The sequence below is a fragment of the Centropristis striata genome, chromosome 10, assembly GCF_030273125.1.
Source record: "Centropristis striata isolate RG_2023a ecotype Rhode Island chromosome 10, C.striata_1.0, whole genome shotgun sequence".
Taxonomy (NCBI): Eukaryota; Metazoa; Chordata; class Actinopteri; order Perciformes; family Serranidae; genus Centropristis; species Centropristis striata.
The window spans coordinates 20,217,375-20,244,583 of record NC_081526.1 but is presented as its reverse complement, the minus strand read 5'-3'; the positions used below and the strand labels follow the sequence as shown (position 1 = coordinate 20,244,583).

The 27,209-nt window shown below is 39.0% G+C and overlaps 1 protein-coding gene across 1 annotated transcript in view; it reads left to right on the top strand.

Moving 5' to 3' along the window:
* man1a2 (mannosidase, alpha, class 1A, member 2) overlaps positions 1–27,209 on the top strand; it is a 161,590-nt gene that overhangs the window by 81,256 nt on the left and 53,125 nt on the right. Inside the window, exon 6 of the mRNA XM_059343553.1 lies at positions 6,291–6,371. Coding sequence (XP_059199536.1) covers positions 6,291–6,371 — 81 coding nt within the window. The remainder of the gene's footprint in view (positions 1–6,290; positions 6,372–27,209) is intronic.

Genomic DNA, 27,209 nt, shown 5'->3' with positions numbered 1-27,209 from the left:
AGACAAAGCTATTGATAGAGAACAAGGACACGAACATCAGCTTCATGTTTTTGTTCTCTCTCTGCCGCTTAATGGTGTTAAATTATGGGACAGAGCATAAACCTGACATTTTAAAATAAATGTTCTAATAATTTCAGCAGTTGGGAAATATAAATGTTCATCACCTATTAATCTTTTTGTTATTTCCTCAATCATTTGGCCTCCAAAATGTCAGAAAATGGTCACGGTGATGGCTTCCAATGTCTGACAACTGTTCAATACCCAAAGATTTCTCACTTATTATTAAAGATAACTGTGAAAACCAGCAAATATGAACTTTTGAGAAGCTGGGATCAGAGCATTGTAGCATATATTCTTTAAAACTCACTCAAAACGAAATGAATTGACTATCACAATTGCCGCTGTTATATTTCTGGTTTGTTGGAACAATGTTTTGAAATGTATCTTTTGCTTAGCAAGATGAGTTATAAGAGGAAAAGCTTCAATTGATTGAGCAGCAAAATGATGTTGACCATACATTAATCAAAATATTTCTGTGAAAGGTACTTTTACAGTAGTGACAGGGCCCAATTGAAATAAACAACAGTGATTATCTGTGACAGGAAACTGCACAAAAAGAAAATGGCTCATAAGATGTGTTGACAGGTTTCTGTTTATTCTGGTACGTGGTGGATATTAATAGAGAAAGTAGAAAAGGTGAAGGAAGTGGATGTAATTCTCAGAGGAGAGCGAGCACAGTATGTCATTAAGAGCTATCTTATGATCGGAGATCAGAGAGTGAAATCACTCCGCTGTCTTATTTTGTAGTTGCAGAACAAAACAATTCATTTCAATCAAAACGTCTCTTCTTGTGTCGTTGTCATGCTTCATCTCCCAGCCTATATGATTCTTAGTTGTCCTATCTGTGTTCACTGCAGGTGTTTTTTAAATGAGGGGCTGTTTTATGGCTCCACTCCTCACTGGGCTCCAGTAGTAAATATCTAATGAGTGAGGATGACTGGCAGAGCGGGAGTTAGATAGATGGATGCTGCCAAATAAAGCCGGCCTTGAGCTTTACGACGAGACCTTCCCATCCCTTCATCACTCAGTTCAACACGACATCCTCCCCATGACGAGCTGCCCCTGTTGTTCTGCTCTTTGCCTCCTCATGTGCTGTTGCATTTTTTTTTTAAATCAACAAAAAAACAAGATGTTCCCATTTTCATCATTCGATATTTAATAGAAACAAATTGCTTGGCCTCCAGTGCTGCAGTACTGCTGCTGGAAGCTTTCTCGAGGATCACTCGTCCAAACAGCTTCACACTACACTTCTCTGGCTCCTGAGCGATACATCGGCCATGACATAGATGTGTCCCCGAGCAATTCAAGAGTGTACACGTCTTTTACTGACCTCGTTCCTCGTTAACCGGCCAATAGCCCTTAACCAACCAGATTAAAATGGACCACAGAATCTTTTTTTTTCTTCTAAGTAATAGCAACAGCTTGTCATGGTGTGAAACCCCAGACCTATCCAGATCACCCATTTCCATCTGCATAGCAGTTAGAAGTTACTGGACAGCACTGGAACAAAAGTATGTCTGAGCCATGTGGTGTGTCAACACAGTACCTGTGTTGCAGAGTTAAAGCCTGTTAGAGTGACCAGCCTCACCAAGCACCATGACCTCATATCGCTGTTGAGAGCCAGCTCTCTCTCACCCACTATAGTATGTATGCATTTTGACTGTATAGCATGTCTTTCTTTTGCCATGCAACAAACTTTTCTTTAATTGCTTTCTTGGACAATTTTATTAAAAAATATTGATGTTTAACTGATAAATACTAAATCAAACTTTGTAATTTTGGTTAATGCTTACATGGTTAATTATTAACATCCCTAGTGGGAACAAAATAATTTTTCCAATAGCCTCGCTGATGCTTGAAATGTTTGAATTTGCTACAATGTAACACCTCTGTTCTCTCTGGTTACTTTGTTCTTGAATTAACTCTAGCAAGCTACGCAGAGTGAGCTGTACACAGCATGTCATTCGGTTGTGTTAACAGTTTCTAGGGTTCTTCTATTAATATGTACACACTTCATAGTTTGTACATTGTGCGCTACTAATAAATATGTCCATTAGAGCTCAAGAGCTTCCACTTGGCATTGCACTTCCTCAGGTTCTCAGCAACACACCCATCAAGTGTGAAGTTGATTGGGTGAATAGTTGTCGAGAAAACCGAAGGACACAGAGGGACTCCTTCCATTATAGTTTAATTATATTGACATGTTGGTTTCAAGGAAACGCTTGAACTGAAGTTGAATACTAGTTGAATTGTATGGTGGCTTGTTCAATGATGAATGGTAGCTGAAAATTGTCTGTTGCTGCCTCATAGGGCTGGGAGACATGGAGAAAATCAAATATCATGATATTTTTGACCAAATACATTGATAATAATAATGTTACGTTATTGTAGGGTTGACTATTATAAGTTTGTGTATGTGTATGTGTATATATATATATAAATAAGGTAAATAATTGAAAAGTGTGTTAAGTTCAGAAAATGACATCACTTTACTGTATTTCAGCCTTTAAAACCACAAACACTTATGATATTACGATATCCAAAATCCAATATTATTTCTCGTCTCAAATCACAATATTAATATCTTACTATAATAAGTTCATTATTGTGTTTTATTTGATTCATTTCTACAATATTTCTATAATTTAGTGTGAAACAAATGGGGTTAATTATTGAGAAAATGAGACAATCGCTACATATGCTAATTTTGCTCCACTGTTTCAATTTAAAGAGAGAACAGTCTGCAGTGGGACTTTGAGACTGGCTCTATGCAAGCTCGATGCATTTGTATTTGACCTCTTAGCAAATGCATAAAGTATGCAGATAAGAAAGAGATTATAAAACAGAGGGGAAACCTTGAGAAAGAAACAAAAAACAAGAGCAGTAGAGGTACGCTCTCAGGGGTCTTGGACAAAGTGGAATCTACTCAGGAAGAAAATAACCTAGGTGGAGCTGTGGAGATGAGAGCCATTCTTCACCTCATTCCTTTTACAGTCAGGATAAGACACTCTCTACTGCCAGAACAACTGCACACATGGGATCTGAGGGGGGACCCAGCTGCAGGTGACGCGGGTGCATTATCACACATTCTGACAGTGTGCTAAACCACTTTAACTCAAGGTCGATTGAAGGTGTCCCTATGCTCCTGCTGTCTGGTGCTGACACTGGAGTGAAACCGGTTTGTGAAGACGCTGATAGAAATGTCCCCTTTGTTTCAGGAGAGAGTCGGATTTGGTACGACCAAGAGGCTAAAATCAACTACAGAAACCTACGCATGATTCACATAGCTCTGTCCCTAGACATAATGCTGTGGTGAAAATTAATAGTCCTGTGGAAGAAGGGGTACCAAAAACACAAACTGTTCCCCCGCAAAATGACAGTTTATTACCGCCAATGCGCATTACTGGAGGTTTTTTTCACTAAAGGGCACATCAGAAAATTTAGACCGTATAGGCCATAGATTGTTATCAAGATAGATGACATGACAGCTCAATACTAGTGAGGCCAAAACATGTAGATCGCCCCCTGGTGGCAGGCTGCAGTATAGGTTATAAACCCCCCAGGACATGAGGTCAAATACATTTTTCCCCAAAGATGGTTTCTGACATTGTAGGTCGTTTTTATTATGCTGATATTTGTTCAAGTTTGGTTTTAATTAGTTATTTGATTCAATAAGACGAAGGTCATGATTAACAGATGGGTGTCTGTTTTGGTGGGAACTTGATACCGCAGCTACTCTTTGTCAGAACTGTGCAGGCTGATGTCACCAGAACAAGATGGCAGCAACTGTATCTGGATATTTAGGCCTTGATGTTGTACAGTGGGAGGAAGTGGAGATGCATTGGTCATTCCTTATAATCTGTGGTATAGAAATAACACATCTGCAGGATGTTAATAAACATGGCAACAATCCAGGTGGTTACTATTTTCTTATTTCTGAGATCATGGCGTAGACGATATGTTACTTAGCATCAAGCTTAAATCATGAAAATGTTGAGCTCTACTCCTACACATACTCGACATGCACAGCCAAAGATGCACAAGGCAGCCATCATTAGTACTTGTAGTTGACAGCAGGAATATCTCTGTCTTTAGCTTAAGAAACTGAAAAAGAAGACAAGAAGCAGAAAGACCTAAGGGATTGAGTGATCTGGAAGTTGAGGGCAAATGGACAGTGATTTGACTGCTGACCTGAAACTAGAGGATGTTATGATTGAGCATCGAAACAGGTTATGAATGTTGTCTGTGGTCACCTGCTTCTGACTAAAGACGAAAGACCTCATCCAGTAACAGGAGAGCACAAATTAGTACAAAAACCGCAATCATGGTAATTTTTTCCAACATGTTAAAGCCACATTTTTGAAAATTCAAATACTCCTCCTGTTCTCCTCCTCCATTCCTCTCTCTCTCCCTCCTTCCCTCCCTCGTGGAGTGCATTTACTGTGAATCGAGGTCATTCAGCCCGCCCTTTAGAGAGAGGCGCAGGTAAAGTCGTCATCTCTTGTATGTTTTCATTTCTTGAGTGAAAATATCAGAGCAGGGTCACAGTGTAATTTGCAAGCAGCTCTCAGCATTTAAATCCACACTGCTGAAAGGTGTACTCTTCCTGCATCAGGGTTGACATGCCACTGAGGCACTTGTCCATCACAGAGACATTTCTTACTTTACTAAATTACTTACTTTACTCCAGTTTTTGCATAAAGTTGTCTTCAATAAAACGCTGACCCGAGACCACCGAGGCTGCTGTGGTTTCTGTGGAAGCTGACTACACTAGAAGAAGACTGGGTGATTATTCTTTGGGGTACATCAGAGTGGAAAATAGAGGATTTTGTTGTGATTTATCCCCAATTAAGCCATGCTCTGCAAACAAGAAAATTGGGGTTGAACAACAGCAAACTCTCTCCCCTCCCTCTGAGCACCCCAAGCTACAGAATAATAGCCATGGTGACAACTCTGAGCTTAATTAGTGGAAGAAATATGCATAGACGTTGTGTGCAGTGTTTATCCACACACAGTTTACTTGTAGTAAATGTTTGGCTTTAGTTTAAAGTCTAAAGAGCTCTGAAGCTCTCACACACTTCTACGTCAATCTGTCTGGAGGTTACATATTTGTTGATTGACACAAGTGACCCAAGAATCACTTTATTTAGAGTTTCTGCTTCGGAATACAAATAGCATTTCCAATGGAGATTTAAAATATTCACAATCAACCTCCTACTTGGCTGAACAGCGATGGAGACCATGCTGCAAGTGTTTATCAGAGTTAAAGTCTCTCTGTCTGCCATTGTGTTTATTTTTTTATATCACCACTAAGCAGATTAACTTAATAGGGGTATCACGATTTCCCAAATCCATCATTTGATAAGACTTTGGATTTAAAGGTTACTATTCTGTTCAATTTCCATTCTAAACTTTTTTTTTCATCACTGAGACTATGAAGTCTTCATTCGTAAAGATCAACAGATCATTGGTTTTATGACCTGGCAACTTTGATTCACAGTTTTTAAATTATTCTTTTAAAAGAAAGGCTATATTCTATCAGGTGTGATATCATTAACATGTCTCTGGAATATACTATCAGGTCTGTGTGCCGTATGGTCATAAAAGTAAAATTGTCAGTTTTTTTTCTATCCTGCTTTTGATTTTGAAAATTGAAATTGCAATCTCATTTCAATCAATTTGATTCAGAATTTAAATTGTGAAACCCCAATTACTTACCCACCCTAAAGATATAGTACTCAGTACTCTTCTCCCTGAATATTAAAATGGATACAAAGAATGCAATCAATGTTTTGTCTCTTTCCTAAAACACAAATACTGTTGTTTGCCTGAGTGACAGACCATTGTAGCACAGGTTACTTTGTGTCTTTTCCTCGTGTAAATCTGCCTTTTATAACGTTTTGATTAAATGATAAGGTGTGAAGGTGTGTGAAACCTGTAATTATTCAGTTTTTTCTTTAAGAATGCCAGTCTTCCCTGTCTCTACCTGTGGGTTCCTGATTTGTTTTGGCAGGTTTTACAAACCAGTTGACACAATCACTGTCAGAAAAGAGATGAAACCAAACATAATCTGTGCAGGTACTACAGAAACCCACAAGGAGCTCATACGAAATCTGCTAATCCCTTTTTTTTTCTTCATGGGAAATTAAAACTTCCCAGAGAGAGTGGTATAAAACCAACACAATGAATAACAATTTTTTTGTCTTTTGTCTGTGGTCTTGTTTTCCCAGAATGCCGAGGTTTCTGTGTTTGAGGTCAACATCCGTTTCATTGGAGGATTGCTGGCTGCATATTACCTCTCCGGACAAGAAGTGAGCACTGATTTGTGTGTGTGTGTGTGTGTGTGTGTATTACCTGAGCTGGAGGGAAGAAGGGATGCAGAAAGAGCAGCAAGGAGGCTTTTTCTTCCGTCCTCTCCTCCTTTCCCATTAAGGCCAGCAGGCAGATGTTGGCTCTTGGTTCGGGAGTGTTCGAGTGGAATGTACCACTCTCTTTCTGTTTACCTCTCTCTGTCCATCCTATCCACTCCAGCTTTCATGGCCTGCCAAGCAGTGCTCCCTCTCTAATGGCAGCAAATACATCAAATATGTGTTCAGCACAACACCCACGTCCACTGTGCTCCACATTGTTATTGTACGCTTTTTTTTTTGCAACAGAGTAGTAGAATTTTACTTAAAACACTGCCTAAAAACATGTTTACTGATTTTCAATGTCAGCTGTGTGAAACCAGATCCTGTCCTTTGTGTCTTAGTTCTGGTTACCATATCTGTGAAACATGCCTTGTAGCGCATCCTTAAAATACTGGAAACATGCGGTGTTGTGATCGAGTGAATCACTGTCAGAATCAGAATCCTTTTTGTTGCCAAGTTGGTTTTCACATACAAGAAATTTGCAGTGGTGTATTGGTACATAAGAACAAATAAAGTACTAAAATCCACATATAGATTAAGCCTTTATCTATATAGTGTATATATTATATTGCCTTAATCATTAAGGCTAGCACTTCAGTCAGAAATCAGCAGTTTAAATAGAAAAATATGAAGAATAGAAAAAGTGAATAAAATGATAAACATGTACAGATATGGAGTTGTTTAAATGAGGGAAGGAGCTGTGCAAACAGGAATGTGCAAGTTCACAGTATTTATATTAGCAATGTGAAAAAACAGTGGGTGTGTTGGTGTGCACTGATTTTTAAAGTGATATTTATTAGGGCTACCCACTAAAGGAGTTACAGGCAAATTTAACCCCGATCACCCTCCACACAATCCACTGAGAAATCTCTCGTCTGGAAACTTGGTTGGAACTGATGTTCGGCCCAGATTGTCTGGTATGATTGGTTTTCAGATCCAATCTTACACTTATTTACTTTATAATCAAACATGTTTGATATTTAGGATTTAAAATCTGGATGATACGTCATTCATTTTCAGAGAGAAACCACGTTTCCAACAGCGATAAACATGCTCTGTCAACTTCTGGCTAATGTTAATGTATTATTGTTGACAGTGATTACAACATACAGTTAAACACTCACCTCCAGTTCTGTTGAAGAATAGACAACGCGTCGTCCGAACTGCCTTCTGCTTTGTTTTTTGGATGTTGTTGCATTGCGTCAGTCTTGTTTAGATCCGTGAGATCCCGTGAGGTGGTGCATTGCTTTCTCTAGCATCTTAATAATATCGTGTAGTGTGTGATGCATCATTACTTTCAGATTTTGTAGTATGTGCATGTTTGAGATTGGAGTGAAGATTCTCCTGATGTGTGTGATGCAACTGGATTTCAAATCTTTGAGGGTTTTTAGTCTGAACCCGGGTTAAAAGTTGATTACAGTCATCAGTCAAGGAGACTTGAGTCAACTTTTAACATTTTGTCAGTGCAGTTTGATGATTCTGACACTAACCGGGCAGGAGAGAGAAGGATTTGTAGGACTGATACTGATATGAGATATCGGACTGATACTGACTCAGACAGCTGGAATCCAGTTCATTTTACCAAGTTGCTTGTGCAGAATTGATTATTTTACTAATTATTAACGCTCCAGTGAATTTATATATATATATATATATATATATATATATATATATATATATAAGAATAACATAGAAGAATGATGTTACTCACTTCCACACAGTGAGATATACAGCTTTTTCAATAGTACGCTGGTAGCCAAAGCCCAGGTATCAGTATAAATATCAGTGCATCCCTGTTTGTAGGTCAGGTGCATTGAAGATAAACATCAGTAATTGTGTTTTTTTAAAACAAAAACTTGTTTATTGCTACTTTTATTGCACCTTTGACTCAACACTGCATTTAAAGTTGAGGAATGTGTTTGTCTTTGGTGTTGAAAGGAACTCATTAGTGGTTATTCAGCTTAATTTTACACTAGTGAAGCAGAATATATAATAGCAGGTATTTTCTTGCCAGTCATGACTTATTAAATAAAAAAAAAAAAAATCTAATTAGAAATTGCAGACTTGAACAGTGTTTCCTTGGAAACAAGCACATTGTGACAATCAAAGTGAAAAGGTTTTTTGTGATTAAGAGAGGAATAAATAATGATGTAGGCCTGTCAGACAGTTCAAAAGAGACTTGGTCTTGTTTTGACAGTTGTATAACTATTCGGGGAGGGGGGGGGTTCTGTGGAAAAGAAGAAAATAAACTAATTATTTATTTACAGTTTGATTTTATCAAGCTGTGTTCTTTGTACTGAGAAAAGCTTTTGTTGTTTTAGATTGATTTGAGCTTAATAAATGTTCGCCTCGTCAGGTAATATAACTTGTTAGTCATCCATCAGTTGTTAAAAGCATTAAAAATCAGTGAAAAGCTGATCTAATCACCTCAAAGTTTGGCTCCCTCCCACGAATAACGCCCTTAATGTTGAAAACACCCATTAAACTTTGCCCGAGCACACTTGGCAATGCAAATGTTGTGGGTTGAATTTTTGAAACTGATTTTAAATCACTTTGAATAACAACATACGCTAAAGTGCGTCACAGGTAAAAAGTTAAAGTCACTCTTATTCTCCCTCCGATTCCCCCTCACTCGATTCCACCTCCTCCCTCAAAAAAAATCAAACTCAGTCATTCATCAGAGCCCACTCCAGCAATAATAGAAGCAGTGGGTGGTGGGGAAGGAGGGAGATGGAGCATGGGAGGGCTCCGAGGAGAGACAGTGATGAAGGGAGCGGAGGAGAGGATAGAGGAACAACAGCGAGGATGAGCCGAGGGTGTGTGAAGGTGATGCTTACAGATAAAGAGATGGGAGGGGAGAATGAGGATGATGAATGGCCATGGGGGGAGAAAAGCCAGTGAGAGTCATTCGTCACTCTAGCTGGACAGGTCCTTGAGCAAGGCACTTAACCCTTCAACTGCCTCAGTCAACCAGCCACAGAATAAGTGATTGTTACCGGGCAACTCCCCGGGGGAAAGTGTGTGTAACTGTGTGAATATGAAGCCTATACTCCCCATGGACTGGGAGTTTATCAGCTTCTTTCCCAACTGGAAGTTAGCATGTTGTTAGGGATACTGTGGAGAGAGAAAACAAGAGAAGAAGACCTGTATTAAGACATCAGGGCACAAGAAGACAGGAAACAGGGAACAATATGAGACAGATGGCATGAAAAGCAAATGAAGAGAGAAGTAAAACAGAAGTTAAGAAGGAAATAAGATTGAAAGATACAGAACAGAAGGAAACAGATGTAAATATAGATGGGACGCAAAGTAAACGGAAACGAAAAAAGCTATTTGAAAATTCCCAAGGTAACGATAATTTGCTGTAGCTCTAACATCTCTCAAAAACGTACACATTTTCAACTGCTTCTGTGTGTGTATATACCGTATATATATATATATATATATATATTTTATTTTTTATGTGTTCTTTTTCATTCACCATCATCATCTTTCATATACTTCTGTGAGAACATACACTTTGAAATATTTTTCATAAATTTTTTTGTTTTGCAGACTATTATGTGAACCAGAATTGGAAGTTGCCAAAGTTCACATGCACAAACACCGAATCGGTTACTCCTAAAACTTGATAATAGTAGGGGGTTTATCTTGCATGCACATGGGCTGCAGCCAGGGAGAGACACTGCAACACAACCATTTGCCTGTTTTTCAGTTGACAACTGGCTCCAAATTGTCCAAACAAATGGAATTATATGTCCCCGGGCTTATCAGTTCCTTTTCATCAATGCTGGCATGTTTTTCTGACAGTTGTGCATTGCAAACTGATGAAATTAAACTGTCTTCCTTACTGGAAACTTGCAACAAGAAGGAGTTGTTGCACAGAGAAATGTTCCAACACATTCATTTCATACAGAAAAATGACAGCAGTGCAGTTTGTAATGTCTTTAAAAATGTAATTTCAAGTAAATGTGGAAACCACAGCAATTTGCAAAAACACAGTTCTTTGCAAAAACATCGTTCTTTGCAACATGGGCTTGAATCTCAGAGATGTTGTGCATTTGACACTTCCACTTCCAAACTGAGCAGCACATCCATTCCCAAGGATGAATATACTGAAATAATAACTTTAGCCCCACAAATTCACGTTTTGCAGATTTTCGACCTGAGAGCCTCTGTAGGTCGACTTTCCTTCAATGCAGAAAGTTGACCAGGAATCAACAAAGAATCAGACTGATAAGCAGAATCAGTAATGGCATTGGCATGAATCAAATCTTATCCATCCATGCTCTGTGCTTTCTAGAGACTGGTCTCCTCGCAAAAATGACCCCAAAGATCATTTGTACTGGCAGCAAAATACAACCCATACAGGTGCATCTCAATAAATTAGAATATCATAGAAAAGTTTATTTATGTCAGTAATTCAATTCAAAAATGTGAAATGGCACATTATATAGATCCATTGCACACAGAATTAAACATTTCATGTCTTAATTTATTTAATTTCTTCTAATTATAATGATTATGGCTTACATTTAATGAAGACCTAAAATACAGTGTCTCAAAAAACTAAAACGAATTTTAAAAAGTATATTTGATATGGAAATGTATGTCCATCTATATGCACTCAATACTTGGTTGGGGCTATTTGACTTGAACTACTGGAAATTTACTTTTCCATGATATTCTAATGTATTAAGATGCACCTGTATTTACATTTGAGACTGTCCTCGAGAGTTGCGCTCGGGGACTTTCACCCAGGAGAACTTCGTGTCCCATGTGAAAACAAAAGTAAATAATGTGATTTAAACATCACAGAACATCCATGCATCACGTTTTTATGTAACGATATCACCTCTACTAGTCACGTCATCTTGTAACTACTTCACTCCTGGCATTTACATGCATGTTTTTACTTGTCAAATTGTCTTTTATAATGCCTAAACAGGACGTTTTTTGCCCTAAATCTAGATTATTGGTTTTGTAACCTAATTTCAATGAAATTGCTAAATTTTGTCTCTGTATATGGAAGTGGACTAGAAATCGGAAGCTTGGAACGCAGGACCAGTCTCAGTCTTTGTAATCAGATTTCCAAATAATAAAACAACAGCAACAAGCTCTTTATGAAGACTTATGAAGACACCATGCATAAGCAATTGAGTTTCAAAAGAGCTTCAAAAGGGCTCACTGGGCTGGAGCCCTATGTTCTGACCTATAAACGCCTCTGTTATTGTTGCTCTTAATGACAAAACAATGGAAGTGATAAAAGATTTCCAAGGCAACAATCTTGTTATAAGACCAACAGGATAAAGCACAAACAACAGAAGGAGAATGATGTAAGACCAAATACAAGGAGAAGGAGAGAGTGGGGACAGAAGTAAACGTAGAAGAATGAAGAGAAAAGAGAGTTTCTGAGAGAGAAAGAGAGAGTCGGAGATCAGCATTCAGGAGGAGGAGGTGTTGGTCTGGTGGAGTGGAGGCGCAGTAGCAGTGATGGATTGTGTTTACTTCTTTGTCTGTCCCCGGCTTTATTCCTTTACTCTCTTCTTCTGTTTCTACCTCTTTCTCTGATGTCCTCACCACCTTCTCCTCGCTCTTCACACTTTGTCTTGTGTTCGGCCCTCCGGGCCACCTGTCTGCACTGATCACCTGCTTTTCTCTCGTCTCCAGGCTGTTAATTATCTTCTATATTCCACTCTTCTTCTTTTGTTCTCCTCATGATTTTTTTTTGTGTATCGTGTCCTCTCCTCCTTCCTTTCCCTCCATCTGTGCGTATTATCTTGTGTTTCTCAGCTCTCCTCCTCTTCTTTTCTCCTTTTTCTATTTAATCCTCTTTTTTTCATTCTCCTCTGCTGCTTTGTCTTCTTCTGCCCTTCATTTTCTATTGTGTCTTCTCCTCATTCTCTTCTCCATTGTCATCTGCCCTTTGCCTCTATTTTTCTCTCTGTTAATTCCCCGTCTTTTTCTCCTCATCGTCTTCCTCATTTTATTACCTCCAATGCTTTTTAGACTTTCTCCTTACTTCGATCCATCTTTCTGTCAGATTTCTGATTTTTGTCCCTAATATATTTTTCTCCTCTTTTCTCCTAATTACTGCGTCAAGTTTACATCCTCCTCCTTTCTAAAAGCCCACTCTCCGCCCCTACCTTTTCCCTTACCTCCCATTTTCATCCTTTTTCTTTAAATTTCCTTTTCTCTCTTTCACTTGACCTTCCTTTCATTTTTCACTTTAGCTCTGTCTTGTTTTGTTACTATCCTACTCTGTCCGTCTTTTCCTTGAGAACTCCATTACTGCTTGTCCTTTTACCTCCTCGCTGCTTTTTTCTTCACCACTTATTGACACTCTCCTTTGTATTTTTACCCACTTTTTACCGACTCTCAGAACCTGGCAGTTTTTTGTGTTGTTTTTCCTGCTAATTAGTATTTTTGTAAAATATGCAGATGCACTACAGAAGGGTTTAGTCAGAGCTGGTTGGTCATTTTTAGATAATTACTGCTGTTTGTCAATGTAGACAGCAAAACTAAGTATTAATGGATTGGGGAAAACATTTTCTGTGTGACTCACAGTCCACTTTTTACCGTGTAAACAGGAAGATAATCAAAGGATCCAAAAAATACAAGAAGAAATAGTGAGAGAAATATTTAAAACCACTCTGCATGTAGGTCTTCCTTCAGTGTTTTATTTAACTAGAATAAAGTTTTTTTCCTTCCTTGTCATTTTTTTGTGGCTTGCCTCCATTGCCGTTCTGTTTATCCTTATTTTCCTCCATTTTTCAAGAGCAGCTGACAGATTTTTGATCTGCAGTTGATTATACAGAGCAGCCAGTTATCTATTTTTCCACTTGGTCAAAGTACAGAACATCTAAGGAATTAGCACATCTTAGAGAAGCAACCTTAGTATTTCAATTGATTTTCCAAACGTTGCACATATTGCAAGTATCTCTGGATAATACATGTATATTTCAAGAGGTTGAGAACATGAAAGAGCAGAAAATGCTCCACAATGATCCATATTTTGACATTTTGAGGTTTTCCTGGACTTGTTGGTGTCTTTTGTGTTTTTAATCACACCCTTGTGTCTGGGAGCTATTTTGCTCTCCATTTACATTCAAAGTAGCCGATAAGAGCCTGTCACACCTGATGAATCTAAAAAAACATCAGCTACTTTTACTGGCAGGTGGAGAAACTTGCAAGAAAGAAAGATTAAATGTGCGGGTTCTTTTTTTTCTCGAGTTTGTTTCACCAATAATTGCAGCTAATTATCACATCTTTTTTATGAATGCAGTAACTTTGCAGTTGTAGTCACAGTATTGCAACATTTGCTCGGTGTTCAACTTGCAGCCAGACACAATATTCTCAGGTTGTTACAGCAGATATGAGGGTAAAACTTAAAAGACTGCAGAGTGTCCTCTAAACAGGCAGGTGAGCTGTCAACAGTGTCAACAAGGTTGATTTTCGTCAACAGTACATATATCACTCTGGTGTCTGTCACCTATTGTTGGAAGTGCTCCTCAGTCAGTTTTTCCTATGTGCTGACTTGTTCGTTCAAATTGAGAAACCCTGAGTGTCTGGCCGACTTCACTTCTTCAGTTGATCTCACTGGCCATCTGAACACACTGAACAAGAGCTTGGAAGGAGAAGAGGACTTGTGTTGTAGCTCACAAACTTATTTGTTGTGAAGCTTCGACTCTGTGAGGCAGATCAGTGATGGTGATTGTGCACACTTCACAACTCTGAGGGAAATTATCTCCAGGTTTCCATAACACCAAAGAATACCAAAATATTAGACTTTGCTCATGTCTTTAATCAAGGAATTCAACCAGCACTGCCATAAAGAAGGACATTAATCTCTTCGCAAGGCTTTTGATGTGGGTAAAACAGGACTAGGCCTGTCATAATAACCACATTTTGTTGGATGAGATCTCCCAGAAATAAGTGTTATAAATGATATTATTGTCTTTTTAAGACAGTTTAATGCCACTGAGATGATGATGAAATAATAGCATAGTAATGCAATTACAACCTTTTAAAAGAGCAATAAAGTTTTAATTGTGTTGAGAGGACAGAAGTAGAGGAGAGGACAAAAGCAGCACAACCAAAAAAGGAAAATGTTGGTGACATTCGTGTGTAACACAACTTTATCATAACATAAATTGACATGACCTCAATAATTTTATCCAATCTTGATAAACAGATATTGTAGTTATTGTGGCGGACCTATAAAGGACAACTTTCAGATGGAGCTTATAAACAAAAGTCCAGATTTCCCCGACATGAGGCGCCGTGCTAAAAGGATTATGACACTGATCCAGAGCAGGCTGAGGTTCAAGATGACTCAGTGAGGTACTTTGAATTTCCACTACAAGACCGAAAAACCTGCCCTGACAGTTCATTAGGAGTGATATTCACTAGTGAATAAACTTGATAGAGATAAAATGATCTTACTGCAGATTCAAGTGAACAAAGAACTACTTTTTTCTCCATTTGGGCCTAAGTTTGCACACTTCTGGTTTAAAGTTTTTGTTTTTCTAACATGCATTATGCATGTGAGGAGGGGGAAATAAAACTGCAGGACTTTTTATCCTTGTTCCTTCAAACAAGAAAAAGCAGAGTGACTGGAACCACAGGGATGATTTGAGTGAGGAACAGCAGATTGTGCAGAGCAGGGAGAAGGTCAGGGGAGCAAGCCGAGCCCTGTAATGTCGGATAATGAGATGAGAGCGTCGGAAAAGAAAAGCTGCACTCTGTGGGCGGAAACGCTACAGCACAACCGTCCTGTGGAACGGAGGGAGGGATGGAAGCAGATAAAGAGATAGGAGGATGACAGAAATGGGACATCAAATGAAGAGGAGGGTGGTAGAGAGAGACAGAGGGGACGGAGATAATGATGGGGATGGGTGAAGGATAAGGAAAGTTAGTTTGGGGACTTTGGAGTAAAATGAGATGTGGAGATTGAGACAAAAAATGTTGTGTTGAACGGCAACAAACGGGTCAGTTTACACACCTTCAAAAATCGTGATTTGAAGCCTCCCTCTGTCTCCCTCCTTCCCTCAGAGTCTTGTCAGTCTTGCTCCTTCATCCTCTCACTTCTGTCCCTGTAAGTCTTTCATGACCCCACACCTCCCCCCCCCTCTCACTCTGTCTGTCTGCACTGTGATATGGAGCTTAGTCGGCTGTTGTCCAGAGATTGATAAGACTGCAGGCTGCACTACGTACACTGGCGGTCTGTTTGATCTCTCCAGGGAGCATTTGATTCCCTCATATTTTTTTGTCAAACACTGAACCCGTCAAACAAATTCAGGGCATCTCACTCCCTCTGACTGACTGCCACTCCGCTGCTGCCCAGATGGAAGACACACATGGGATAAAAGGAAAGGCTGGGATTGGCTTCACTACGAATTAGAAAGGAATCTGGGATGCATCGCAAAAAAAAAAATTGAGACAGTGCAAACTTGTGAGGAGGAGAATGTGCCAAGGTTTTCACTGGAGAATTCAAAGCAAGTCAAAGAAATGTAAAATATTTATAAAGTTATTATGTGTCCTAACAGCTGCTTGAGGCTTTCCACTCTCAATCTTGCAGCCGTGTAAGTGAAGTCAAAATGTTTACTCATTCACTAGTTTTGAACATACAGGTTGGAGCAGCTGATGTACAATAGTAGAAAGAAGAATTTTGTTTATTCTCGGGGAAAGAAGGACTTTTGTATTGCTCTCTGACACTGGGAATATGTTAGGACATATTCGAGGCCTTTACCCATCGGGGGCATTTTTTTTTTTTTGTGCAATGAATTTGTACTTCAATATATTTTTTGAACAGCTATTTTTGTCATGAGTACTGTCACATAGAAAGCCAATATTACGTAACAAAAAAATCGACCCTGAATAAAAGTGGCAACTTTCGCAAATTTGCATCGTTGCTGGTATGAATTGCTGTGTAAGGGCCTGTAGTCCTGCACATCAAGACCTGCCTCCAAAGGTCTGTGTCAGCACTCAACAACGGCCTGGCTCCACCGGAATGATGCTACGGCTTGTCGTTATTTCTTTAAACCAATCAAAATGGTCTTGGGTGATACTAATTCGATATAGTAGTGACCTTGCAAAACGGAGGGAAGAAGAATGCCACTTGAGAGATGTGACTAATTGCAGCCTTATACCTGTTTCATGCATCTTGCGGGCAGCAAAGGTGCAGGTGGCATGCACATTCCCCACAGACGTCTGCTCGTTCATACTACTTGCTGTCAGAGCGACTCCAAGAACAGACCTCTTCTCCTCTGTAGTCTGGTTTTGAATCGGCTTATGTGCAGTTTCGGATCCTGTAGCTAGCCAGTCACTATAGCGCGGTCTGTGCGACCCTGTCCAATAGGGTTGGGTTCAATCCACATTTGAACCGATACCAGTAGCTTTCAGTAGCTTTTTTCATTACTCTACGCTCTCTGTATAACAAAAATGTGATAGATAACTTTTAACATAAATTTTATTTCCAATTATTGTAAAAAACAAAAACAATTAGTCTTCGAACCACATGAGCTCATCTACAGCAATTAGGTACTGATTGTTTCAACGTGAATTGGTACTTTAAAAGGTTGGTTACCTTAAAAGTTTGGTACCCAACCCTACTGTCCATATTGTTCCATGCTGAGGGCAAGAAGCATGAAACAGGCTCTCTACCCACATTCTGCTTTCTGTGAATCATATTATAACTTCCTCATTGAGTATAACTAGAGTTTTCTGATTGTGGTTACATTTGCTGTTCAGGTGCAGTGTGGAGAATAGTTGCGATGATGAACATAGCATATGTATCCATCCATAAGGATGATGCTAAACAGGTGAATTGACGATATAAATACAATTTGTGCAGGGTTTTTGTAAAGGAGCCAGCAGCTTTAAATATGGAAACCTTCATGCTTTGACTCTCCTGCAAGTAAGAGAGCAGCACATATTGAGGCCACCCCAATTGTTTCTAGCAACAGTCGTTTGGCCTCCCCTGGGAGTCCTTTTCCCCTTTGCAGATGTTGCTGTGATGACATGCTCAGTAACTAGCTGCTGCTGTGCCAGCAGGCAGGCACACACACACACACACCCACACACACACACACACACACAGAGCAACAGAATGAGGGAAAACCAAGACGGTGTAAAAAGCAGGAGAGAAATTTTAATTTCACCACAGCTTTATGAATTCCACTCTGCAAACAAATGACTCACCATGCCTGGGGGAAATTACAAGGTACCCATCTTACCAAAAAATGCAATAATTTGATTCAACCGCGATGCAAAAGTAACACCGGGAGAGGAGTTGGAAGGGCGACAAGGTTAAAAGACATTGCAAATGAGATCAAGTCAGAGAGGTGTGGAGAAGAGACAGAAATGGATGTAGAGAGGGAAGAGGACAGAAAAAGAGTGAGAGATTTTTGTAATGGAGATGACAAGCAGAAAGATGTGGGTAAATGGTCCATGTACTGAATACAGGAAAAAAAGAAGGGGGAGTGAATTAAGTTAATGAGGGAAAGACGAGAATGATGGAGAGTGGTAAAAGATTTCTCTGTGTGGATTAATAGTGAGCGCATGCAGATATATGCAGGAGTTCATATGAGAAGTTCTACTTTTCAGTTAATCAAGAATCACTCAACTTCCACTAGAGGAAGTACTAAAAAAACTATGACACTAATGTTAGAGGGATAGTTTACTACCAAATCTAAAATGCGTATTTTCACTTACCTGTACTGCTATTTATCTAAATTGTTTTGGTTTGTCAAGTGTCGTAGATATCTGCCTTTCGTCAAATACGATGAAACTAAATTGCACTTTGCTTGTGTTGAACAAAGAACCAAAAAAATGAAAAGCTCAACTACAATGTGTCTCATAATCGAGAGAAGGCAGACATCGCTGCAGCTTAAACTTTAACAATCTAGACTAAGAAATAGCAATACAGGTATAGAGAAAATAGGTATTTTTGATATTTATATATATGCTCAATGTGTTTCTTCTTTTTTTTTTTTTTTTTGAAAATTGTATGTTTTGTCTTTTTTATTTTATTTATTACCAACCTGCAGACAGGACTGGTACAGAAAAAGTAACTGAACACAAACCAGCCACAGTTGATTTTCTTCCCTGTTAATTCATGTACGGCTTGGGTGGAAAATCTGATTATACATGTGTTATTCTTTTAAATAGCTTCTGTACTTTTTTTTTTTTTCATTTTCTTTTTTTTTATTGTGCAATAGTACAATACAGTGATATGGACAGACAGACAAATAGTGCAAAAATGCAATACAGTGACATAGACAGACAGGGAGTGAATATTAAACAATGACAATAATGGTACCCGTGTGCATGTGCGTGTGCGTATATAATAATATAATAATATATATATTTTTTAAAGAGCATGCATGAGTAACAATAATACTAATAATGATAATTAAACGAGAGAGGAGAAGATGATGTGCTTTCTTTGCGAGGATAATGGAAAGAATGATGGCAGCAAAGACAATAATAATAATAATAATGCTAGTATCAATACTAGAAACAACAATGAGTAGCAATATGGAGGAGGGGTATTTCTGTATATTCATTTATTCGTCCATTCATTCATTCATTCATTCATTCATTCATCCATTCATTCATTTGTCCATCCATGCTAAATGTGTTTCTAAAACCGTTGAATGCTGCTGAGCTGACCCACTCCTCTTTCTATTGTAATGGTGACCCTGGGTTAACCTACATATCACAAATATAAATAAACCTGAACTTGAAACTTCAAGGCACAATAAGTATGATTTTCCCGTTGCAGTTTGTGAACACATCATTTAAAGTTGGCTCCTCCTCCCCAGCTCAATAACACTTTGCTCCCCAGCGGGTTCACTCTCCTTTTGCAACGAGTTTCACTTTTGTTTTTCCAATGCTGCGCCTATCATTTTCATAGTTAACTCTTGGATGCAAGTTTACTATCTGGCACCTGGTCGCTACTCAAATGTAGAGTCCAGCCCTTTCACCATGCGTCCACTTCTAGTGTGTTATAAGTGATGATAGAGGGATTATTTTTTCTGTATATATTCTATGAATTGTTTTTTTTTTTTTTTTGGAAAATCCCAACCATTTTGCCTTTGACTTAAACGTAACACCATGTTATCCAAACATCCAGTTGCAAGTATTCTATAAATCCTGCATTTCACTGTGGTGGATGTCTAACATTATAATTTTACTTAATGTTTTCTTGCCTGGAAAAAGTTACAGCTTTGTTCTATTTTCAGCCATCCTCCGATTGGTGGGGGGGGAGACAGTAATATTCAAGGATAGTCTAGAGGACTAATGCAGCATAAGCACATCAGGTGGGACTTCCACAGCAGAACTATGAGACACATTTTATTTCAGAGTTTGGACGCTGAAGGCAGAATTACTCATTAGTGCTATCCTTTTGGAGACTTCACCAGCATTTCCATTAATGCTCGGTGCAAAGTATCTGTCAGCGCTGACAGCAGTCAGCGTGATACGGTGTGAAGGCAACAAATGCTGGAATCATACAGCTAATTTGATGGCAGCTCGTCTTTGTGCCTCCTGCCTTTGATGCAGCCCCACAGGATGCTAAACAATATGAGCAAAAGGATCAGCTGATGGCGAAGTGGCATGACAAAGTATGGAAATGACACACAGTAACCACACACACACACACACACACACACACACACAAACACAGCGGGTGACTTAATCCCGTCTCTCCTGCTGGCCCTGCGGGCCCTTCTTACCAAGCAGGCGCATTCAGCACATTTCACAGTCTACCCCTTAATCCCTTTAGGAGGCTCCATTACATGTCAACAGTGGCCCAGTGCTTACACCAGAGACTGTGTGTGTCTGCTTGTGTGTGTGTGTGTGTGTGCGTGCAGTGTGTTGTTTGTATTAACTGATGCTTCTTTGCAGTGTGAAAAATCGTATTAAGTCATTTTTTATTATTAGTCTTAGTTCTTTTCACACAGTGTATTTGTTATGGAGGGTTTTTCAATCAGGAGAGACCAAGATAGTGATTGGAATAATTAATATAACCTCAATTTATTAACCCTTTGGAGTTTAGGGCTATTTTTGCCATTTTTGAATACTTTTCATTCTACCACTTAAAAACATTTGCCATGCAATGTTAATAAGATTTTTAGTCCCCACAATGTTGCTTTTCTTACTGGAATCCAAAGTGGCTACACTCCGCACATTATCTGGCTTGCCTTTTTGATGTTAGACTCAATGGTCTGAGTTTCCTCCTGTATAGATTTATCTGCAGGCCTCTTCACCACTGCAATGAATGCCTTACCTATTTGCTAAAAAGTTAGCCATGGGCATCTGGAGGATTGAGTTGTGTGACCCCGCCCCCGTGTGTCCCTGTTACAGTGTCCAAGAGAAACAAGCAGCCTTCCGACTCAGTCAGCCACAGTGACTGGTGAATTAGGAAAATTTCCAACCCTGGTGCAGTTTTAAATAATTAGTTATTTGATTCTGAACAGTTGTGAAACGTCATGATTGGCAGATGTAATTGACTCGTGGTTGGTCAGGCAGATGTTTGGGCAGGAGCTCGATACCGCTGCTTCACCCTTTGTCACTACTGCGCAGACTCAGTGACATCACCAGAAAAAGATGGCAGCGTTTGTATCTGGATATTTAGGCCTCAATGTTGTACAGTGAGCGGAAGTGGAGATGCCTCGTCATTTTTTATACGGAGTCGTTTATTTGAAAATGTTGTCTGTTCTTCCACTTGTGTGTCTTTCCGCTGCATTTGCATTTTCAGTTCAGGATACAGCACAGTTTATTATCAGTGTGTTTTTGTTATCCCTATTTGTGACTTTTGTACTTGTACACACTGTTTGTTTTGTTTTCCTGTCTAGACTCTCAAATCTACCCGAGCGTTCTCTGCTTTACAGCGATTTCCGCTTCCCCCAGCTGCTCACAGCTTACAAATGATATCCTCATGTGTAATAACTGGATCACTGGCTGAGTTTAGAACGTGTTTGAGTGGCGGATTACAGCTCTCCCCGTCCCTGGGAACGTAACATTGATGTGTCATTTGGCAGACGATTCCATCCAAAAGCTCCTTACGGGACCATTGCACGCATGTTTTAGCGCGGCAGGTCCCAGTTGGGAGTCAAACCTCATGCCCCGGCTGCGTTAACGTCATTCTCTCCCATGAGGGCCACAAACCAGCCTGTGTCCCCCTCTAACCCTGTCCCCCTTCCCTGCTGCACTCTAAATCTGCTGTCTGGGAATTTTGCCCTTTGAAACAAACAACCAAGCAACCTCGGGGCACTGCTAATCCCGAAAAAAGGGAGAGAATGCAGAATAGATTTGTAAGGAAAGAGAAATGGGCTGTGCAGAGTGTTGAAAGAGAGATAATACACTGCTAATGGGTGAATGCAGAAGAAGAGAGAGATAAGTGGAAACAGGCAGAAGAGAAACGGAGGAAGAGAAGCAGAGAAGAATGAATAGAGATGTGTGTATAAGTATCAGGCTTCAGTGGCTACCGGAATGTAAGACAAAAACTGTTTTCCTCGTGTTCCTCCTGTTTGATGCGTGAGCTTCACCATGCAGAATGATGCATGTGCAGAGTTTGACACAAGAATGCTTTTTTCACATTTAACTGCTGAATAGTTTGATTTTAAGGGGCGGGTCGAAAAATTATTATCTGTGAAATCACAACTAGCCAGTGCGCATACACTGAGACAGGGGGTTGAAGTGAGGTAGGAGACGTCTTTTGTTTTGCAGGAAAACTTTGTAAATAAACACATTTTGCCTAAGCATATTCTGGAATTTTTAATTAGGTAGAATAGAGGAAATTATACTTAGGTTGTGCAGAAAAAAAACATTGGTTATTGTTACAAACTGAATATTTGTATGTCTTAGTCTGGAGGGGATCTATAATTTATAATGTAAAAAAAAATGTTCTCGTCACTGATCTCTGAGTAAGTCTGTGAAAAATTAAAATTGACGATATGGGCTTTTTGAGACTGATACCAGTTTCCAATATTCAACGATAACCAAAATGTCATTAAGCACTGAGCACAACATTGTGATTTGAAAGGCCAATCCCCCATCCACACCTAGGTGTGTGTTTCAGAGGCATTTATTAAGTGCTTAAAAAGTATCAATTCTGTTTTATTTAATGGTGCACAGACATATTTTGTGAGAGCCGCTAAAGCTGCACTCTGGGGCTGTCACATCTACAAATCTAAAGCATTTGAATTTACTTTTATCTATCATCGTGCCCAACCTTAATGTGTTGTTTATGTATTTTGTAAAAAGTTTTTGTATTGGTGCATGTTAGACAAGAGTTATACTGATGTATCTATGATTGGCCGATGTATCGGTCTTGCTCTAAATGATGTCATCGCAGCCATGTGATGTTAGTGTGTGCTCTTTCAGACAGAATGTTTTGCCTAACCTTGTCCTGTTTCCTACATCTTTATGCGTGTGTGTGTGTGTGTGTGTGTGTGTGTGTGTGTGTGTGTGTGTGTGTGTGTGTGTGTGTGTGTGTGTGTGTGTTGCGTGTGTGTGTTGCGTGTGTGTGTTGCGTGTGTGTCACTGAGAGAGCACATCCTTCAGTGATCGATTTTGAAGTGTGCTGTAATGCATTTTAAAAGGCTGAACACTAAAGCTGTCAGACCTAGAGGGAGAATGATAGAAACAAGTCGGGGAACGCCAGACAGCTAACTGTCTGGGCTCATCCTCCCCGAGGAGTTTTTTTTTTACCCTCAAAGCTCTCAATATTGCAATCTTGTCTTCTTGCTACAGCAAATATGATGTCAACAGGATAGATGCACATGGGCCCTGTGGTTATATCACTGCAAGGATTTGGAGATGTGTCAAGGAGGAACAGGACACAAACTTCACTTTGTTTTGTTAATAATTTAACAGTCTTGCAATTCAGTCGTCATTGGTAGAAAAGGACAGAATGTCAAAGTAAAAGGCTGAATAACTTTCATTCGATATGAAGAATGCAAAATGAGGATATACTCTGGGAAATACAGTGCCTGTTTGATGATAGCCCAGGTCGAACATTGAAGCCTTTATTGTATTATTTCTGCTAAAAACCTGTAGCTCCAACCAGAATATGAGTTTTATAGCAGCTTGAGGTTGAATAATAAAACATATGAGACAAGCCTTGTTTTCTCAATTTTTTAGCAGTTTTATCAATTAAGTGCACAGTTTTTGCTCTATTTGATAAAACGCTAACTTTTCATTAGCAACAAGTCCTTGTCCTCCTAAATAAAAATGTTTAGGAGCACAGTGAAAAATGTCCGCCAAACACAATTTATTATCAAAAATTATATAACTTATATATTTCTGTTTTGCATGTTTGTGTGTGTTCCTCATGTCTATTGTATCTCCAACACACTTTGGATGAAACTCTTTTTTTGGGTGGTGCAGATTATTAGGTTACTGTGAAAATTATAGAATAAGGTAGTGATCAGATTCAAAGTTCATTTTGCATGTGTGTTTGATATATAAAAAAACCTTTAATGTATATTAAATAGTCAGCCCTATTGATAGTTAAAAAAGTGTAATAAAAAAATACTATTCTGCTATTATTGAATTTCAATAATAACACACTGCTAAATAAATAGTATGGTTCATAAAAATAAATAATATGACTCTATACAGAAAAAGATATTTATTTAATTTGTATGACAATGTGAAACAAAAAGCCTCATCATGCTTGAATGTTAATGGTTTTTACTGAAGTGAAAAGGATTATGGTTCACACATACATATTTTTCGGGGAAAAAAGGTCAGTGAAATACTCACATGTAGAACAGATATCATAGCTGGGTATTTTTTCCCAATATAATATATAAAAACGGACAAAAGAAAGTCAAGTTCTCAAATGAAAAATTGTATCTAAACCCAAACAAACCATACTATTTTTCTAAATAATATAGTCAAACTGACAAAAACAGGCAAGTTCTCTTGCTTATAACTTATATCAAACCCCCCAAAAGCATACTTTTACGAAATATAATCAAAAAACACATTTTTGATTGATATAAATTAAAAAGATGTTTGATCAAAGATTATAACTTGACAGTTACTGTGTGCTGCAGAAAGTGTTTGTTTGTGTTTGGTACACATGATGCACATATATGCATATGTACTCATCTAAAATTATATTAAATCACATAATCACATTTTTTTTTGCATAAACAATGGCTACATTTCTGTGGCTAAGCTTGCAGCATATTGTTGCCTGTCCTCTGAGACTCTTCACAGCAGATGCTAAACACTGAATACAGCTACACAAGTGAAAACAGTCAGAGCACTACTTGTGTCTCAAGTGTAATAATGCTCCACAGTAATCTAAACAAGATAAGGAAAATGTTGAGGCACTAATTAAGCAGCCGCTCTATCTTCCTCTCAGTCTCAGCAGGTTTACTTCCTTTAACAAGCAACAATAACACAGGGCTTCTTTAGAAGACCTTGTGGTTTTCCTTTTTTCTGACCCTGTCTGTGGATGAAAGCAGCAGAGGAAGATGATTATCATAAACTGTAGAGTTTTACCTGTGAAGGCGGCTGGCCGGCTCCTCTGATGGGTCGTTTGGATCCTGTCCCCGCTTGATGACATCAGCAGCAGGATTGCCAATAAAACGCAATGGAGTTTGTTAAGGGCTTCAGAGCGGCCAGCAGACAGGCCACGAATCAATGGAGGGGTTTATGGTGACGGGGCGGACATGAGTACACACACAGAGATCCCTACGGACACACACACACACACACACACACACACACAGACACACATACACACACACACACACACACACACACACACACACACACACACAATAATAACAAATAGATTCCTTCTTTAAATCCCGACATAGTCTGAGCTGAAGTTTGACGTTTTTGGATGCTTTTTGATTCGGCCCCAGTTGAACTTCACCTTTCATGGTAGCTGGATTCTTGCAATATTACAAGCAAAACCTGACAAATATGATTTTAGGTTGATCTGAAACCCCATATTAAGGGGGAAATTTTAGCAATAGCTATTATGGCAGCAGAATTTTAAGATGGAATGAAAACCTTTTAAATGTGGATTGTGCACCAATATGACAATGTACAGTGGCTTGCAAAAGTATTCATACCCCTTGGATGTTTCACCCTTTTGTTGCTTTTACACATTAAATCATGGTGGATATAATTTGGCCTTTCTAAAAAGAATTTGCAAAAAAAACCTCTTTCACATCAAAGTGAAAACAGATTTTTACAAAATAGGATAAATGAATTAAAAATCTATAAGGTAAAATAAATGAGTGCATAAGTATTCATACCCTTTAAAGTAACTGAACTAATTCAACAGAGTTCCAGCTAGTTGATGCAGCAGAGTCACAGTTAGTGTAATGGAGATCACCTGAGTACAGTTGATGTGTGTCAAGTGATTATAGTATAAAAAAACATGTGTCTTGGAGGTCCAGTCCCTGGTTCATCACTATTCCTGCCACAATAGTACCATGAAGACAAAAGAACACTCCTATCAACTCAGAGAAAAGATCATTGAACAGTGGAAGTCAGGAGATGACTACAAAAAAAAAAAAAAACTTACTGGACATCACAAAGAGTTCAGTTAAACCAGCATTAAGGAATGGAAGCAGTATGGCACTTGTTTAAATCTGCCTAGAGCTGGCCGTCCTCACAATCTGAGTGACCTGACAAGAAGAAGACTGGAGAGGTTGGTCACCAAGACACCTAGGACCACTCTGCAGGAATTATAGGCTTCGGTGGCTCAGATGGGAGAGACTGCACATACAACAACTGTTGCCTGGTTCTTCACCAGTCGGAGATGTGCAGGAGAGAAAAAAAGCTCATCAAATCTCACCTGGAATTCACCCAAATGCATGTGGGAGACTCCAGGGTCAACTGGAAGAAGGTTCTATGGTTTGATGAGACAAAAACTGACCTTTCTGGCTATCAGACTAGACACTATGTTTGGCGAACACCAAACATTGCACATCACCACAAACGCACCATCTCCAGTGTGAAGCATGGTGGTGGCAGCATCATGGTCTGAGGATGCTCCTCAGCAGCAGGTCCTGGAAGGCTGCTGGACCAGTCTTCTTCTTGTCAGGTCACTCAGATTGTGAGGACAGCCATCTCTAGGCAGATTTAAACAAGTGACATACTGCTTCCATTTCTTAAAGATGGTTTAACAGAACTCTTTGTGATGTCCAATGAGTTTAATTTTTTTTTTGTAGTCATCTCCTGACTTCCACTGTTCAATGATCTTTTCTCTGAGTTGCTAGGAGTGTTCTTTTGTCTTCATGGTACTATTGTAGCAGGATTAGTGATGAACCAGAGACTGGACCTCCCAGACACATGTTTTTTTTATACTATAATCACTTGACACACATCAACTGTACTCAGGTGATCTCCATTACACTAACTGAGACTCTGCTGCATCAACTAGCTGGAACTTTGTTGAATTAGTTCAGTTACTTTAAAGGGTATGAATACTTATGCACTCATTTATTTTACCTTATAGATTTTTAATTAATTGACATTATTTTGTAAAAATCTTTCTTCACTTTGATATTAAAGAGGGTTTTTTTGCAAATTCTTTTTAAAAAGGCCAAATTATATCAACCATGATTTAATGTGTAAAAGCAACAAAAGGGTGAAAATTCCAAGGGGTATGAATACTTTTGCAAGGCACTGTAAATGTACTCCAAAGGCTGCTTTCTTAAACAAATAACTTTATTAAATAGAATTTAACATTACAAT